Source organism: Dryobates pubescens, chromosome Z (assembly GCF_014839835.1).
Source record: "Dryobates pubescens isolate bDryPub1 chromosome Z, bDryPub1.pri, whole genome shotgun sequence".
NCBI lineage: Eukaryota > Metazoa > Chordata > Aves > Piciformes > Picidae > Dryobates > Dryobates pubescens.
The window spans coordinates 38,988,010-39,006,784 of NC_071657.1; the positions used below are offsets into that span (position 1 = coordinate 38,988,010).

Sequence of the window (18,775 nt, forward strand, 5' to 3'; positions counted from 1 at the left end):
GACACACTCCTCTGAATGCACCCATCAGGCTTCTTGAACTTGTTTCTGTCTTTGCAAAATGCATGAACATTTTTTTCCTTTTGTATTTTCTATCATCATCTCTTAATGGATATGTCTTTTGTACCCAAATGTCTTGTAATCAGCATGAGTAATAAAGGGAAGATCTCATTCCACAGCAAATTTCTGAATGACCACACAAAACTAACAGACCAAAACCAGGAAAAAAAAGATTTACTGCTAGAAATTAAGCAAGTGTATTTCATGTTATGCTTAGTATGATTTTATTATTCATAATTAATTTTTCCATTAGTCAACTTTTTAATCAGGGTGATTGCCCCTGATTTAGACTTTTATCTTTCCTCATATGTGAATATTTTAAGTTAGTATTCATTTTCATCCCTAGCCAAAAAAGGGAAAAAAAAAATATCTAGATGATCAAATTCACTCATTTTCATGCAGGCAATACCTCAAACTATTTAATTCAAATAGCTATTCTTAGCCTTAGAAACATTAAAAAAAAAAACTGTTCAAAGGACCACTCTTCAATGGTGCGTGTAAATAAATGCAGATAAGTCATGAAAAAATGTCAGAGAGGAGGACCCACTCTCTCTCTCAGTGGGATCAGTTTCTTGTTTTAGACAAGTCATAAGTGACTCTGGCAGATAAATCCTTCTGGCTTGTTTGCCCTTTTGTCTCAAAGGAGACTCCTTGCACAGTAAAATGCAATTTCATCCCACTCAGTGATTTTCATAAAGGCACTTCAGGGTCATTGCTACAGTCCTGAGAGAGTAAAAGATTGTACAAGCACTGTAACTTAGCTCAATACTGGCATACTACTAACACAAGACTGTCATCACTGCCATGATGTTGCTGATGTTGGTAACAAAATATGTGGCTTTGATGGAATGAGTGTGTTGTGTAAATTGAGGAAGTCAACAGTGTCTGCCCAGCACTATCAGTCATTTATGTTTTGTGTCCTGCTGACCAAAGTTAAATAAGGCAGACAGCTGACATAGGTCTCTGATTCAACAGGAAAGCTGAAAAAGACATGAAGTCAGCTTTGCTCAGCTGTAAGAGAATACCCTGAAGAAAGAAAAAATCATTCTGTTTTGCCCTGACATACTCAAACTTTGTCTTATCTTCATTGACCTTTTAAGTACTTTCCAGTGAGGAAATGCATCCTGTGAAGGGCAGGGTGGGTTTAGGCTAGAATTGCTGTTCTTACTTTATATTCACTGTCTTTGTGCCAGAAACCTTACTGAGTTTCTGGATGTGCAAATTGAAAAAGGACACTGCAAGGAAGGTCTGATGGCAGAAAGCACAGAGGCACCACTTTCCTCAAGCAGCCCCTGCAGCTTTTGACTGCAGCCTCATGGCAACAGCGTTAGCTCTGGAAGCACCGAGATGCACATATCAGGCTGGCATCAAAGTATTTTCCCCCATAAACTCATCAGCCCCAGAAAAAAGGTCAGCCGATGACTACTTTTGTGCTGTGAAAAGGCTGAACTTTGTCTTTGGAGTTGAAAATCTGACCATTACTAAAACCCTCATCACCTTCCACACTGGTAATGTGCTCCTTGCAGCTCACAACAATACCCAGAGTTCCCTTGAAAGCAGCATTTAGAGGTGGTTCTGCAGTGGATTGCATTGTTTCTCAAGCTGCGGTAAAATGCTGTTGCGATGTTACCAGCACACAATGCAGGCATGATCTCTGTAGGATTCGTTTTTTCCTTTAAACTACAGTTCAGCTTTCACTTGAAAGAAAAAAAAAAAAAATTAAATGGAGAAAGCCTAATTTTGAGGGGCTGCAGTACAAGATAAGCTTAAAGACTGAAAAGAAATTAAATAGTAAAGATACCAAGTGAATTATTATTTTTTTATTTCCTGCTGTTCTCCTTCTAAACTAATCTCAGGATTTTGACTCAGGGTTTTTAAACGTCTCAGACTTTTAGTCTTCTTGGTTTGCTCCATAGTACAAGACAATAATTTAAAATAAACAAATCCTAAACCAGTATCTTCCACAACTTCAGGAGAGCTCCATCACTCCCACTGTCAAGTATTCACGTGAAACACTGAGCACTTAGTAGTTTCCCCTTTCACTGATCTGTGCCAAATTGCTGTCCTGTCCTGCAGACCTTCAAGAATTTCTCTCTGTTACTGATCCTAGAACAAGCATGGAAAGATTGGTACATCTGCCTAATAATTGTGGTACGTCAAGCATATTCTGGGATATGGTGGAACCGGTTTGGTGTATGATTCTCTTCCAGCCTTGGAGCTGTCTTTTGAACTTTGTAAATTACTGGCTGAAATCCAGGAAATAATGCTATCAGGCAAGTGATATAATGAGAACAATCCCCAGGTTTTCCCCTGTGACATGTGGATGGCAGTTTCCTCAGTCACTTGCAGGAGGCAATGACATATGTGACAATCAAGGCCCTAATTAGAACAGATTTTTGCTTGAAGGTACTCTCCGTGGCACCATGAACAGGATGCGGTTGAGAAACCAGAGGGATTCAGTTGGTAAACTGAAAGAAGACAGACAAACAGACTCTCTAAAAAGTTTACTAACAAAATGTGTCTTCATTTTAATACCAATCAGTTCAAAACTATTTGGAACAAATAAGTGCTTGGGAAGTAATTGGCAGAGAACCACACACGCTAACAGTTTTCTGCAATAAACTCAAAAAAAAAGGTAATCCTTTCACCTCAGGTAGTGCTTTGAAATGAAGAGGTTGAAAACATAAGGAAGACTAAGGAGAATCTCTATCATTTGTTGCATGCAGGGGGAACATAGTGGTCAAGGATGAGGAAAAGGCAGAGTTACTCAATACCTTCTTCAGTCTTAAGGAGAAAGATCAGTAGTTTGCTACATACCCAGCCCCCTGTACTGGAAGATAGGGTGAAGGAGAGAATAAAGCTCCCACAATCCAGGAGAAAATGGCTACTGACTTGCTGCACCATTCAGACATACACAAGTCTGTGGGGCTGGATGGCATACACCTAAGGGTACTGATAGAGCTGGAGGAATTGCACACTAAGCCACTTTCCATCATTTACCATCAGTCCTGGATAACAAGGGAGGTCCCACCTGACTGGAAACTTGTAAACATCATGCCTGTCTGTGAGAAGGGCTGGAAGGAAGACCCAGGAAACTAGACTTGTCAGTCTGACCTTGGTGCCAGCGAAAGTCATGGAGAAGATATTGTGAGTGCCATTATGCAGCAACCAGGTGATCATGTCCACTCAGCATGGGTTCATGAAGATCAGGTCCTGTTTGACAAACTTGATCTCCTACAATAAGGTGACCAACTTAGTGGATGAGGGAAAGGTTGTGGATGTTGGTTATTCTGATGTAGTAAAACATTTGACACTGTCTCCCAAAGCATGCTCCTGGAGAAACTGGCTGCTCATGGCTTGGATCAGTGGAATCTTCACTGAGTTAAAAAAAATGGCTGCATGGCCAGGCCCAAAGAGTGGTGGTAAAAAGTTAAAACCATTTGTCAGCCAGTCACTAAGCAGTGTTCCCAGGGCTCAGTTTTGAGGCCAGATCTCTAACATCTTTGTCAATGATCTGGATGAGGGAATTGAGTGCTTCCTCACTAAGTTTTCAGATGACACTAAATTGAATAGGAGTGTTGATCTGCTTGGGGGCAGGAAGGCTCTGCAAAGGGGTCTGGACAGTCTGAATCAGTGGGCAGAGGCTGTTTGTATGAGATTTAACAAAACAAAGTGCCAGGTCCTGCACTTGGATAGCACCAACCCCATGCAGTGCTACACACTTGGGAAAGACTGGCTGGAAAGCCGCTGGCCGGAAAAGGACCTGTGAGTGCTGCTCAACAGCTAGCTAAACAGGAGTCAACAGTGTGCTCAGGCAGCCAAGAAGACCAGCAGCATCCTGACCTGTATCAGAAATAGGGTGGTCAGCAGAACTGAGGAAGTGACCTTATCCCTGTACTCAGCACTTGTGAGGCTGCACCTGGAATACTGTGTTCAGTTGTGGGCCCCTCACTACAAGAAGAACATTGAGGTGCTGGAGTGTGCCCAGAGAAGAGCAACAAAGCTGGTGAAGGGACTGAAGAACAAGTCTTATGAGGAATGGCTGGGCAAACTGCGGTTGTTGAGTCTGGAGAAGAGGAGGCTGAGGGGAGACCTCATTGCTCTCCACAACTAGCTGAAAGCAGGTTGTAGTGAGATGGGTGTTATTCTCTACTCCTTAGTATCAACTGGTAGAAAAAGACAGATGATTTCCAGATGGACCAGGGGAGGTTTTGATCGGATGTTAGGAAAAATTTCTTTACTGAAAGGGTGATCAGGCATTGTACTGGGTTTCCCAGGAAGGTGGTAGAGTCACCATCCCTGGAGCTGTTCAGAAATGTTTTAGCCATGGCTGCCCTTTACAACATGGTTTAGTGGCCATGGTGATTTTAGACTGATGGTTGGACTTGGTGATCTTAGAGGTCTTTTCTAACCAAAATAATTCTATGATTTTATGATTCTATGAAAAGATATCTCTATTCCTGCATACTTCAGTTTCATGACTTTAAGCACCCTGGGAGCTACCTAGATTTCTGGCTGGCATTCTCCTTGATATTGGAGTGCAACAGCATCCCAGCTCTGTTTGCAGTGACAGAAATAATAAATACCACCACAGAGCCCCTTCTGAGCTGAAAAGCAGGGACCAAGGATAGCACTACCTTAGAAAAATGGTTAATATTGTAAAGTAAGTGCCATATGTAAGTTTTGTTGTTGTTACAAGCTTTAACCTCATGTGACTGTGCAGGTACTCTTGCCATATCTCCTCTCTTAGCTGGAAAAAAATCTGGGCTTTCTGTTGAAAGTATGACTTTTATCTGGGCTGTATGCTCGCTGTCACACTGAGACGCCCTTTTGCAAAATGGCACTTTGCCCAGGCTTAGTGAATCCTTTCCTCATTCCTACAGATCCATCCTTTTTGCAGGTCTGTGTCTGCACAAATACATGAGTATGACAGTGACACCATTAACACAACAATTGCTTGGAATCTGTTAGCATTTCATTATAAATCTGATTTTTGACAGATTTATAGCCAGACTGTAGAAATTAACTGCGGGAGGAAATGTGCCATTAGTCCAACATGAACACATTTTATTTCTTCATGGTTATATTTTTTCTTACCAGACTGTTCTTAGGGGCTAGAAAAATAACCTGATGCTTGTTTAAATGTACTTATTTTAAAGTAAAAAAACCTCCAACATTTTTGTAAACATTTAAAAACTGTCTGGCACTGTGACAAGCTTATTGCATAGTCCTGTCTGATGTTTCTTATGAACAGGTACCAATTAAATTATGGTACCTGTATCAGTACATTGAAATATAACTTCAAAGAGTAAATAATAGCTGATTAGAATAAGGTTACCAGGTAAATAAAGTGCCAGAACAAGCAGTGCCATTGATAGATGGAAGGTAGTCCTTCCTATTGCAAGAATGCTGTTCATTTTCACAAAAACTGAGCTGAAAGCAGATATTCATTAGGGACAGCATCCTATTCCCTGAAGTTTTGCCACAGACATTTACCAGCAAGCCCAAGGTGAAGTGCTCCAACACATTTTAATGCAGATGGTGGCAGAAGTTGCAGGAGTGCAGGCAAGGGAGGGAGGGCAGGCTCATGGGACTTCTCTGGTTGTAAGCACTTGCCCCTCTTCACTTGCAGCTGCCATTTGCGGTGGCTCACAGTGGTCCTGCCCAGGGGTGTTTGGCAGGTTTCACTGGGGGAGCAAGTGAGCTACTGCCCACTAATGCAATTGCCTCTTGCACATAACACCATCTTTAAAGCCTATCAGTCCCAGCAGAGCTACAGCAAATAGTTAAAAAAAAACAAAAAAAAAGAAAACCCACCTTCTTTCAGGCTAGGCAACTTGAAATCTTTCCATTTTGTCCAACTAGGCATGTTTTCTAGGCCATTCTTGTTTGCCTTCTTACTGACCTGTTTTCCCTGCGTACCATTTCATACATGCTCATTTCCAAACAGTACTATAAACAGTGATACTTTCATTCCTTCAGGCTGGAACCTAGGAAAGAAAATGAGAAAAGGCTGTCTTAAATCAAAAAGTACTTCCTTCAACAGGAAATTTCATGTTCTTTGACAGTTTGTTGTGGGAGGTCTCTGCTAACAGCATCCAAAGGATTTTGCTACAAGCAAAGTACCTAATGTCTCTCTCCACCACTCTCCTCTGGAGAAGAAATTCAAATAGGGTAGTGGTAACTCTGTGTTGTCAGAAAAGATATGTTACATAGCTGTGCTGATGGGTAGCAGAGTAGAAATTTCCCTGTGAGCTTGCCCAGAGAAGATTTGTCTTCCTAGTCTCCGAGAGCAACTCTAAAGCAAAAGAGGAGGCTACATCTTCTAACAGAGGAGAGACACAGCAGCTCTGTGTGACAGTTTCTCATGAACTTTTCTGAGGGGAGTGGTCCATTTCAAATGTAAGGAATAAACATTAATAGTGTGAGAATGAGCAGTTTCTCTTTTGTACAAGTTGTAAAGCACCTTAACAACAACAACAACAACAAAAAGAGAGAAAGAATCTGTCATTGAGAAGCATTGTTGCTCTTATCTCCAGTAACTGCCAGCCTCATTGGAGATCCTTTCCTGCAGTGCTTTCTTATCATAGATATCAATGAGATAGCTGTAAACCTACGAGCAATCCCTTGTGGTATCTGACAGAATATGCCCTTGCCATATCTTTGACTCAGAAATGGAGGTGTATTTCTGTGCCAGTCTGTGTTTCAAAGGATGTCACAAGAGCTAATTTTACATGGGAAAAGACAGTCTCTGCTACTTTGCTTTCCTGCACCACTCAGGGACTTGAGGTTGGTTAAAGAGGTTGAGCTGGAATTGCCTCAGGGCCAGCATTTCCCTTTCACACCTCAAGTTTCCTATGGCCTCTTTTCCTGGCCACCTTCATGAAGCAGAAAAACACTGGGAAAATGTCTTCTGTGCTTTAGAGGTGGGGGCATGGGGACAAGACATACACTTAATTAATTTTATGTTGTGCTTTGAAATCAATGAAAGCTTGTTTTATTGTGGAACAGTAAACAAATGCACTGCAGAGTATGCAACAGAATACAGATTGATGTATACTTATAAATCCTGGACTAGACATTTAGAATTACTCAAGAAAAGGCTTCAGACACACAGCATCCTCTTGCATACTTACTTAACATGGGATATTTCAGTGGGCAAGCTTTGCTTTCAACAAGCTAAACACTGTGCTGAATTTCAGTCCCATTCAGAAAGGCTTCTTAAAGATACTAAGGAGAACTTGGAAATTAACAAGACTATATTCTGTGTTGAATTTCCAGAGAAGCTTATATGGTCAGTTTTAAGTATGTTCTTGCTGCAGTGCTTTCCTGAAGCAAGGTTCCTGAAAAAGATTATCAGATTGACTATATATGGAAAGTTTATAATTTATATATCATTTGTAATAGGAAGTTCACATGCTTCTTTCATAAGCTGCTGAATAGTCTTTATTATCCCTGCATCTTTGTGAAAAGATAGGACTGAAGAAGTGAAGTGGTTTTGAAGTGATTTTGCACTTCTCTACAGAGTATAATTGGATGCTTGGGATTAATAAAAAAAATCTTCAAAGGAGAGAGGAAGAAGAAAAGATTTTGATTAATTGTATTATAATGGGATGGAAGCATTTTAGTACTCAGTAAGGATAAGGAAATAGTTATGTCAAGTAATAGTTTTAAGAAATCATTATGCACCCATTACGGCAAGATTGTTGTTACCTAGTGGATCCTGTAACGCAAACCACTGCCACAGCAGCCTTTAGGAGCAGTAAAACAGCCCTGCTACCTGAACTGAGACTAACTGCAGTTAATGAGATTTAGATATTTTTTATATATATATACTTGTAACTTGGGTTACAGCACTTTGTCAACCATCACAGAAAGCATCAGACACAGACTGAAGAAGGGGAAAATATCCAAATTTTGCATCCCAGTGCAGAGAAAGCACTGTAAAAACAGCTGTCCTTGCTGCTTCAGGGAATGTACTGCCATACCAAACCTACAGTTGGATTTGGGCATCTGTCGGGGGCATAGGATGTTGTAACAATTTGTCTCTGAACAGTGTCTTGAGGGACAGAGACCTGTCTTCATAATCTTTATACTCTTCAGGTGTCCATCTTTCAGTCCTGTTGAGGTTCTTTTTTCTTCTTCTTTTTTTTGTTTTTTTTTGGTTGTTTGGTTGGTTGGCTTTTTAATTGAAAGTCTTTGTGAATTAAAACAATTGACTACAGTTGTTTTCTCTATACAGAAGTGATACTGTTTGTGTTAGGGTGCTCCCCACACTGCCTTGCAAAATCAGGCATTTGAGACTTGAGAAAAAAGCCCAAATTCTCCACTTTATTATCTCAGGCCCAGTCCTCTTGCCAGGAAGATGGTGTCCAACTAGATCTCATCAGTCACCTCTCCAATGTATAGTGCAACTGCACATAATACAATAGTCCCTTTCATGTTTATTTGGTGGGGTCGTAACACCAATGGAAAAACCTGACTTGCCCAGTATTTTGGTGCAATCACTTCTCCTGGGCCTAGTATCTATGCCCTGGGAGGCAGAAAAAGGTGGCTTCTCACGTCTCCAGCAGCTGAGTTCTCTTCTTTATTCATTGGCTCCCCTAGCTGCATATTGGCAGCTCTTGCTTCATGAAGTAATAATCTCCTCTTTCAAATCTCCATTAGAGTTTTGAGGGCCTGCTCTGCATCTCCACTTCCCCAGCAGCCTAATGAGGTATTTCAGAGCTCTGTGAAGGAGCTGCAAGGTACACAGGAGTAAGGTCCCCCATGATGAACCATGTCTTACCAAATGCACTATGGATTGCTTTACATGAGCTCTTCTGTTACGAATTTCCAGACCAATGAGTTATTTACCTTACCTTGCTCACAGCAAGCATGGAAAAGAGCAGAATGCAGGCTCTGAAGCAAAGTGAGCCAGGAAGCCTTTCCTACAGTTTATTTAGCTACCCAAAATTTTCAGCATGTTGAGGCACTCTCCAATGCAGCAAAGGATTGGATAAAGTTTACTATATGGCAACATTTACCTTCAGCTCCTTATCTGCTGTCTACTTTAATTTAGAACTAAACATTTTCAGATCCTCCCATCCATTCCTGGCATTTCCAGGGTTGTTTAGGAGCTCCCCAGTAGTAAAAGGCATTTTTCTATCTGTCTGCCATTTTAGCATTTTAGCTTAGACCTGTTTTTCCTGCACTGGTTCCATTTGTATATATTTCCTCTGAACATCCTTTATTTTCTTTTTTACACTGCCCTTTCCCACCTCACACACATTTTTCTTCTTTGGACCCTCTAGTCTGTCACTGCCTTGTGTTTTGCCATTCACATCTCCCCTCACCAGGTGGAGAATGTTTTCTAAATGCTCTTGCAGACTTTTTGCAGGCGCTTATCACATCACCCTAAAGTGAAAGCTGACATCTTTCATGGAAATGGAGAAGTGTGCCTTGTCTCAAAGCCAAGCTTCAACTAGGCCTCCCCATCCATTTATGCACTCTTGTGCCACCCATATTGCCCCTCTTTCCCTGACAACCCTAGTGTTTGCTAGCAGTAATTGCATTTCCTCACCAACAACCCATAAACTCTGTGATGTCTGTGCCCATCTTTCCTCCTGTCTCAAAGTTAAATGAAGCAAACAAAGGCTGCTCCCGGTCAGGCTGTCTTTAGCATGTGTCACCTCTTGACCCTTTGTGGTGAGCCAGATGCTGTGCAGGTCTCACAGTCACATGCCTGCCAACTAGGTCAGTCTGTTGGCCTATCGGGGAGGAAGTGATCGGGTGGTGCAGGGAGCTGAAGCATCTGTCCTTTGTTTTTCTTTTTTCTTTCCTTTTCTTTTTTTTTTCTCTTTCCTTTGCTTTGCTAAGGTTGGATTTGTGAGGCGAAACTGCCACTGAGTCCGTGTCATGGGGGAAGAGCGACACACTGCCTTGGTTCAGCAAGAGTTTATGTGCTCTCAATCTTTCCTGAAGTTTCTATCTTGCAGCCCCAGTGATTTCCTGTTTCCTTCTTGCTGGCCCTGATCTTCATAGTGATAGTGCCAAAGTGAGAAAGTGCTGTTTTAGGGCCAGAGAGTAATTCCACTAACTTGTAAGAATTTACTTCCAGCTGCTGGCAAAAGAGCAGGTTCCTCAAAGTTTCTTATGCGAGGGTCCCAGGAATCTGTTACATTGCAGGCTATTTGTGAAGACAGAGGCTGAAACGAAAAAATACTAGACTGAAAAGCCAATTTAGCATGTTCTTTCACTAATGCAAAGTGAAAAATTCTGAGTGGCCCCAAAGAAATAGACTATAGATACCTCCTACAGACATCTGAAGTGTTTTTTTATCTGAGGTTTATTTGTTGGTGTTGGTGGGGTGTTTTTTAAATCTTTGGTATGTTCAGAGCTACATGGGGGCAGTTTCAACTCTGGACCCATTAAGTTTGAAGGATGTGAAATACATCCTTCTATGCACCTGGTAAAATAGAAATTATTGTCTCTTCTGAAATCTCTCAGGCTTTGGCTTCTGTTCTTCTTGATGGCACCCCATATAGCTTTTACTGCCCGCAGTTACCCTGGAACCAGCAGTTTTCCTCATTTAGTGAAGTACAGAAATGCCAAGGTTTTCTGCAGTCACAAGTACTTGCCAAGTACTTTCTGCAGTCACAAGTACTTTGCAAGTCAGACTTTTTGAGGAAGTTGGAATGAGTTGAAGAGGCTCAGTACTCACTGGAAAGAAAATGTGGACAGTTTAACAGAGGCATAGCAGCTACAGCTGCTGTGTGTCCTACACAGTGGTACAGCCAAGGTTACATAGGAAATTAATCTACCCTGCAGATCAGAGCTGGACATCAGCAAGTCAAGAGGAAATTGGATTGTGCTTTTAAAGAAATGAATGAGCTTCAATTGAGGGAATGTGAGTTAGCAAAGCTCACTTTCTTCAAGGGGCACACACTTCATCACCCTGAAGCTCACTTTTGTGTGCTCTTTCTACCACTCCTTCTCTCACTCTGTCCTTACCTCAGTCCATGCCTGTCCCTTCCTTTTCCATTGGCTTGCTCAAGCCTCAGTCTCAGTCTGGTTTTCTGCAGTAGTTTAGTCTTTTTTGTTCACAAAAGGAAACTGTAAAGGTTTCCAACTGCAATCCAATAAGGTGTCTTATTTACATCCCATAAGTGGATTTCCAGTGGGAATGCAAACCTTCCTTTGTGCTGCAGCTGCCATGACTTTGTCACTAGTCACTAGTCACTTGCACAGCTTTGAGCATGTTCTCTGATTTTACACTAGCTCTGCAGAAACTCTATTCAAAGAGGCATGGATACTATACTGTTCATGTTGAAAAGCCCATCCTTCTCAGTCTGTATCAGAGATCCTTTAGGGATCCTCTCAGCAGACTGCCTCACCAGTGCAGGACCTGAAAGTCCTGCTGCTGTAGCCACTGAACTTCAAAGTTTTTTTCTGGAAAACAAGAAGAAAGAGAATACATTTTTGTATTTCAAGACAAAAAAAGGGTGAGAGATTGGCCAGCTAAGTTCAGAATTACATGAAGTTGTATCTGCTTGATATGAAATGATCCTAATATAATTTTACAGAATTAATTCATGTGTTAGACAGTGGTTTTTGAAAGATGCAATAGCTCCTATTTTTATTCATGTTGATGGCTTTAGGCAGTTCCTGCAAATGGGAAAAAATCTCATTGTTTTTCAGTGTCATGTGAATATTTGCATTAGTAAGGACTTTTTTCATGTTGCCTGTTATTACTTTTTAAGTGTGGTGTCTCTGTACTGAAAGAAAGAAAGAAAGAAAGAAAGAAAGAAAGAAAGAAAGAAAGAAAGAAAGAAAGAAAGAAAGAAAGAAAGAAAGAAAAAGAAAAGAAGCATGTTTTCAGGTGTTGCCTCATGCATGGTATTTTCAAATGTTACTACAGCATGTAATTTAGTCCTTTCAGTAAGGTAGGGGTTTCATATAGGACTATAGGACAAACCATCTCTTCCATCTTGAGCTTGTATATCTGAAGAAAACATTACAGAAAGGAAAGGCAGTATGAATTTTGACTAGGTGAATAAAGAACAATGCACAGATACAAGGTCTACAGCTGTGCTTTACCTCACCACTGCTGGTCATTCCCACTATACATTCTCCAAGCCCATGTCTGCTGGAGATGTATGCATAGGTAGTGTTCTGGGGCTTGTTATGAGCTGTATGAATGGGCTCTGATGAACACCTGCTCCCAAGCACTGTATTTCTTCCATTATGTGCCTTTAAGTGAAACCCAAAACCACAGTTAGTGTTTCTTGTACTTAATTTGCAAAATAGACTTAACAGTACATACACTGAAAACTGGACATATGCCATAAAAACTACACATCCTTTGCAAAGAAGAATTAGTATCACAATTAGCTCACCAGGGAATTTTTCTTCCTCCTACTCCACAGAGTTACAGAGCTCAGGCAGATTGTGACTACAGTGCCAGTAGATCAGTAATGCACAGAAAATTCTCGCACAAGATTTATACAACTGTTTGGACCACGTGATGCCAAAAGCGTGGGTAGGGGTACTCCTCACAAATATGTGTAAAGCTGTTGTATGATGACATTTCTCTGAGAGCTGCATATTACTCCTATCTCTAGTAATGCATTCAGAGTACTTACCACTATCCAAAGCTCACTTTTATCATCTGGGAAATAACTGTTATTTTGAAACTCCGTGGTGATCTGCTTTTAATTGAGCTGCTGCTTGGAGCAGTAAGCAAGATGATGAAAAGAATTACAGATAGCTTCTATCCCACTTGTTACTATCTCTGCGTCCCTAAGTCAATTTATAACATTCCATTAGCTGGCAGGGTAGCAAAGTTTTATTTTGTTAGAAATATTGCAGACAATGTGGTGTTTTTTTCCCTTACGAATTAATACTTTAGCTTTCTGAGCTCAAGGACATCCTCATAGTGCTCATCTCACTTGCAGATTGAAATTTTCTAATAAGGTAAAAGGATACAATGGTGGATAAGATATCAGCAGAGATGAGCTTATATATGAGTCTACCTGTTAAGACCCACAAAGGCTTCAAAATGTAGCCTGTCGTGTCAGACTTCTTTGGGCTAAAAATCCAGACTTCTTTCAACCAAGTGAAGAAAGGCTCTTCCACAAGGCACATCTCACTGTACTAACATTCATGTCAAGGATGGTGGTCAACCTACTGAGATCAAGTGTGGCAAACACTTCACCACTGAGCTGATGGCAATCTGTTGGCCAGTCTTTTGTCAATAGTAGGTGCAAAGTCCTGTTTGACTAGGTACTGAAAGAGAGTCAGACTACTCTTAAAACATGACCCCTTTTCCTGCCTCTAGACAAGGCGTAAATTTATCCTGGTCTAAGAGGTTGTAAATCATGCTTTGAGAGGCCAGGAGAAAGGAATGTGTTATTATGCGGAATTAGTACTCTATGTTTACTTTTCATTAGCACTTAGAGGCCCCAGTCAAGATCAGGAACTGGGGAGATGTGACACAGTGGGTAGACGTAGCAGTGAGAAACAGGAGGGAGCTTAAGTTTTTGAAGAGGTCACAGAAGGGCTTTTCATGGCCTGTTGAAGGAGGACACCCCATGCAAGCAAGGCATCTTAGACAAAGAGAAAGAAGCTATCATGCTGATGATTAATGGCGAAGGAAGGAAAGCATATGAGAGACGTTAGCTGGACAGACAGATAAAATTTTGATGTAGTAAAAAGAGGGAATTAAATATCCCAATTACTGTCTCATGCCTCACTGAAACAGGATAGGTAAAGCCACAGTCATGGCTTGAGCCAAGGTGGCCCGTTCTCCCTATAACTGAGTATTTAAAAGTCAGTTTTACTTAGAAGACAATGGGAAACTCATGCAATAGAAGTTACTTCATCCTTATTCTCGGAAAGAAAAACTCATATATACAATGGTATTTGCTGTTAGCCAATATGCAAAAAAACCACAATTATTTTATTTTTAATTCAACGTGTGTAGAAAATTGTTACATCTTATGCACTATAAACATGCCCCTTGGATGCTTTCACGTTAGAAAAGGCTTTGATTATCAGATAACTTCTGCATAGGTGCTTGCCACTTTCTAGTCAGCTCCAGGGGCATCAGTCAGTAGATAAAAGCATTGCTCCACCTCAGGGCAGAAGATGTCTTTCAGAAACAAAAATATTGGGATTTGTTCAGCACTATAACAAAATTTATGAAAAAGGCTGAACAAAAAAACCATACAGAAATATTCCCCACTTATTATCCACTTAAATATTAGGGTCATAATCTCAAGTGCTTAAAGCTTGCTCCGTATTGAGTGTAGGGAGACAGACACCATCAGAGGGACTGTTTATCCCACCCATTGTGGGGATAAGCCGAGATGCTCTCTGTAAGTGAAGAGCACCTTACAACTCAATGATGCAATTTTAGACAGTGAAATGAATAATCTGAATTCCTTGCATGATTTCACATAGGCCATCAATGGCATAGTTCCTTGTAAAGATGGTTTTGAAGGCATAAAGCACCATGAGGAGCTGAGGATTTCATTCACCATCTCTGTTGCTAGTTTAGGGCAACCTCAGGTAGATTCACCTTACACTAGTAGCTATCAGTTTTGATGGGCAAACCCTAAGGCTGGAATTTCCCATCCTACCCTTGTTTCTTCCTTAAAGGTTGCTAACTAAACCACGCTGCATCTGCCTTCTCCAGGTAAACACAAGAGGGAGCAAGCTAAGAAAAACTGCAGGCACAGTGGTACTTCCATTTAATAGCAATTTAGGCATCTAATGCTGTCTAGCAGTGTTGGTGGCCCCAAACTGTTAATACTTCATGCAAATGAGGCTATCTGCAGGAGATTCTAGGCTGGCCTCCAGATGAAATACTCCTGTGGACACAAGGGTGGCAATTGTATGCACACAGGGATAATGCGTCCAAGCATCCTATCCTCTCCCTCCATACAGTCAAACCAGAACAACCTCAGCTCTCATTTATGACCAGGGGAAGAGCCATTCAGCACTGAGCCAGTCACCCTCTCCCCTGGGAATGAGGCAGTGGCTGCACTGGGTTATTCAGACCCAATGGACTGAATCAGCAGGAGGCCTCAGGTTAAGCTCTGCTGAAAAACACATACGTCAAGACAATGTCATGAAGAAGTCACATTCAGGGCCTCATTCTATTGGGCAGCAGCTTGTAATGACTCTAACATCCCAAAATCACTTGAATGTAATTGATAATAGATGAATAACTGCACATAAATGACACAGTTCTAATGAAATACATGAGCTGAAGAATTTTAAGGTCATTTGATGCACAGGGCTAGTAAAATTCTCCTTTCCTCCTAGGCTGGGTTTGGAGTGGCGTATCTCTGAGGTAATGTGTTTAAATTCCACTCCCTGTGTCAATCAACAGAATACAAGGTCATATAATTAGTGTTTGTGACAGCAGCAGACAGAGATCTTGGAGGATTTGCTAGATATTTGCTGGTCCCCCTATTTCTTACCTCACATACGAGTAGCCTTACAAGTCAGGAATCCAAACTAAACAATTCTGACCTGTATTTTCACTCTTGCCTTTTCCAGCCACTTCCACGTCTACAACTGGGACAAGTCATCTCACAAAATGTGACATAAAGCAGAAAGCCTTCTGTGTAAATGGGGGAGAGTGTTACATGGTTAAAGACCTCCCAAACCCACCACGATACCTGTGCAGGTAAGAAAATCTACTTGCTTAATCAGATTCCAGAAATGCTTTTCTTCCTTAAAGGAGAACCTGAACAACTTCTTCTCCTGTGCTTGTGGCATTAGATATTTCTTCATTTCTAAGCAAGTGGTGGTGAAAATAGCCTGCCAAGAATTACCTCGGTGTTCTACATGGAAGGTGTAATGTTAGAAATAATGAAAGAGATACTGTCTACTAAGTACATGGCAAATAGCAAAAAAAAAAAAAAAAAGATAAGTGGATAAGTGCATTAAGTAAGTATCCTTTATACTGGACAAACTGGTTATTTTTATTATTGTCTGTAGTAATTGAACACTTTTGGATAGGACTATATTCACAACTGGAGTATTTTCTGTTGTGTTTAATTGCATAAACACAAATAAATGTCATGGTGGAAGTTACTCTTTCATGAAAGAATCCTATAGAGTCATAGAATCATTTAGGTTGAAAAAGACCTTGGAGGTCATCTAGTCCAACCATAGATTATTTGATTCAGAAAGTAATGTGAGTCTAGCTTCAAGAATATGTTTGTGCACCTTTCTCAAGCCTTGGCCCATGCTGTATTGGGCTGTTACATAGTCCATTGTGCTGGGGAACTTCCATAAAGAGCACTGGAGTTCACCTGCTTGGCAGCATACCAAGAAGCTTTTACCTCTGAAGCTGAATTAGTCATAATGAGGTGGTGCTTCTTTCTGGTTTGTGAGGGAAATCAATATTATTAATATTGTATTGATTTTATAATATTGATTTTATAATAATTTTTAGCTAAACTGAACATGGAAAAGCTACTGGGTATGGTGGCTTGCATTTTTTTTTTTTTGAAAGACAGAATGATCTGTCTCAAGGTTACATGACTGATGTAAACCAGCAGTACAAGATGAGTAGTTTGCTATGACCTTCCATGGCATGTATAAGAGCTTACCTGCCTGTTGCATCTTCCTACCCAAACACTGCTCAGAAGACTCCAGAGCTGAGCATCTAGCAGACTTTATAATAATTAGTGTTGTCTGAACAGTTTCAGAGATGCCCTATTTTTACTGCTACAGGGACTGCTTTGTTGTCTTATTAATTTAGAGATCTGATTGTGTTTCTTCTTTGAATTTATAGATTGAATAATTTTTCAATTAAATGCCTCAGAGATACTTGAATAAATCAGGGAGAATTTTTCCTCTTATAGTCAAGAAATAACCTTTAATTCTGGGGCTGAAGTTGAAAGAAAAAATAATTCCCAGATTTCAGAAATGTGCCTCTCTCTGGGTTATGCAAGACCTGTTTGGAAAAAGCATCAAATATGTAAAATGCAAGAAGGTGAATCTCATGTGCAGTAAGACATTGAAAAAGTATTCTTATCCTGAGGATAGGTCCACTGCTATTTTGCAGGGCCACTATGATCTCCAATACTTGCCAGAAATGAAATTTTACATTGTGTAAGAAAATAGGACACAATACAACCGTGTAAAAAAAGTATGAATACTTGAAAGTGGGTGTACAGGGAAATTGAAGAGAGAAAATATCGGTCTCTTCTTATTTCGTTAAAAATACAGATGTCTACTTTTAATTCTAGTATTCCAGTGTTAATTAAAATAAGTATCTAACCAGTACACATTGCCTTCATTGTTCTGAGAAAATAAATCTTCCCCTAGAACATGCCTGTGGAAACAGAATGTTTGAAATATGGTACTTGCTCTTCATATTTCTGCCTCAGTAGCAAGTTCACTTTTTTCCATATGTTCCATCTGTTGATAGCAAAAGCAAAATTTCTAAAGCATGAGCCATATCATTCTAAATTGGTTTTATCCCTCACCAAAAAAACATGACTCAGATTCACAACAACCACGGAAATTTCCAAGTGATATCTCTGGTTTTGTAAACCTTGTATTCTATTTTAAAAAAGGAGCTCCTAAACCCATCTTCTGTTAAAAGCTATGTTTTGGGGTGTTTTTTTTTAAGTGTTTTGTAAAACACATAGCGTCATGATCCAGACTGGATTAGATCTTGCTCTCATGGGTGTGGTGAGAAGTTTGAGAAAATTCCCTGCTTTCAGGAGATAACCATGTGAAACACTCAAGAAATGCGTAAAGACTGAGTAATGAATTGTACTGCTACATCTGTGGTAGCATGTATGTTCCCTACATCTATCTTAATTACAGACACAGACTAAACAAAATAATCTCACAACATGAAAAATGGAGCTTTGAGGCTACTTAAATAAACTGGTGTGTGTATTTCTCAGAAGCTTCATAGGAAGGAGTCACATTTTGAAAACATGATAGACTTTAGAAGCCAGGATGTTAGTGGCTCCCTATGAGACTGATATTCTCAAGTAATTTCTGTTAAGTTGGAAATGTTTTCCAAAGTTAACTGAGGACAAAAAATCACTAATTTTCTTCAATAAATGCAAAATTAAGAGCAGAATTCCCAGCATTTGTTTCTTACTTGAAGAAAAATCTTTATGAGTATAATATCTATTAAGCTTTTAGAGTGTTCTTTCAAAGTATCCTACTAGTAAGGCCTTGCTGGTTTGACTAATTGATTCCTTACTTGCAGAACTCATCTTTTTTTCATTGTTACCGAAGAAATGAGTTTGTGTCTGAATTTTAAGGGATGAAAATAACATTTCTCTCTAACAGAAGTATATTGCTTCCTTTCTTAACAGCAAAAAAATGAGTTACATACTTTTTTTAATGATAGAGCCATTTTCTATATCTATTGTCATGTAAAGGCATTGGTGAAATAGAAATAGACAGAACAATCTTGAAAACAGCAAAAAGAGAAAATGCATTTCCACAATCACAGAATGTTAGGGACTGAAAGGGACCTCAAGAGATCATCTAGTCCTGCCAAAGCAGGAAATGCTAGTGAAAGTTTCAGATATTCTTCAATAGGCAGGATAGAAGTACTAGTTCTGACTTAGACGATGAAATAGACTGATACGGAAGTGTAACTTGACTTCCAATGGGGGAAAGAAAAAAAATTGCTAATAGGCAGTGGATATAATGGAAATGTGAGGTCCTGATCCATTCAGCCATTCCT

At 40.2% G+C, this 18,775-nt stretch overlaps 1 protein-coding gene across 7 annotated transcripts in view; it reads left to right on the plus strand.

The window, feature by feature from the left end:
* NRG1 (neuregulin 1) overlaps positions 1 to 18,775 on the plus strand; it is a 178,329-nt gene that overhangs the window by 137,194 nt on the left and 22,360 nt on the right. For all 7 annotated transcript variants that reach the window (XM_054178399.1, XM_054178401.1, XM_054178403.1 and 4 more), the window contains one exon: positions 15,604 to 15,733. In XM_054178399.1, the coding sequence (XP_054034374.1) occupies positions 15,604 to 15,733 (130 nt within the window). The remainder of the gene's footprint in view (positions 1 to 15,603; positions 15,734 to 18,775) is intronic.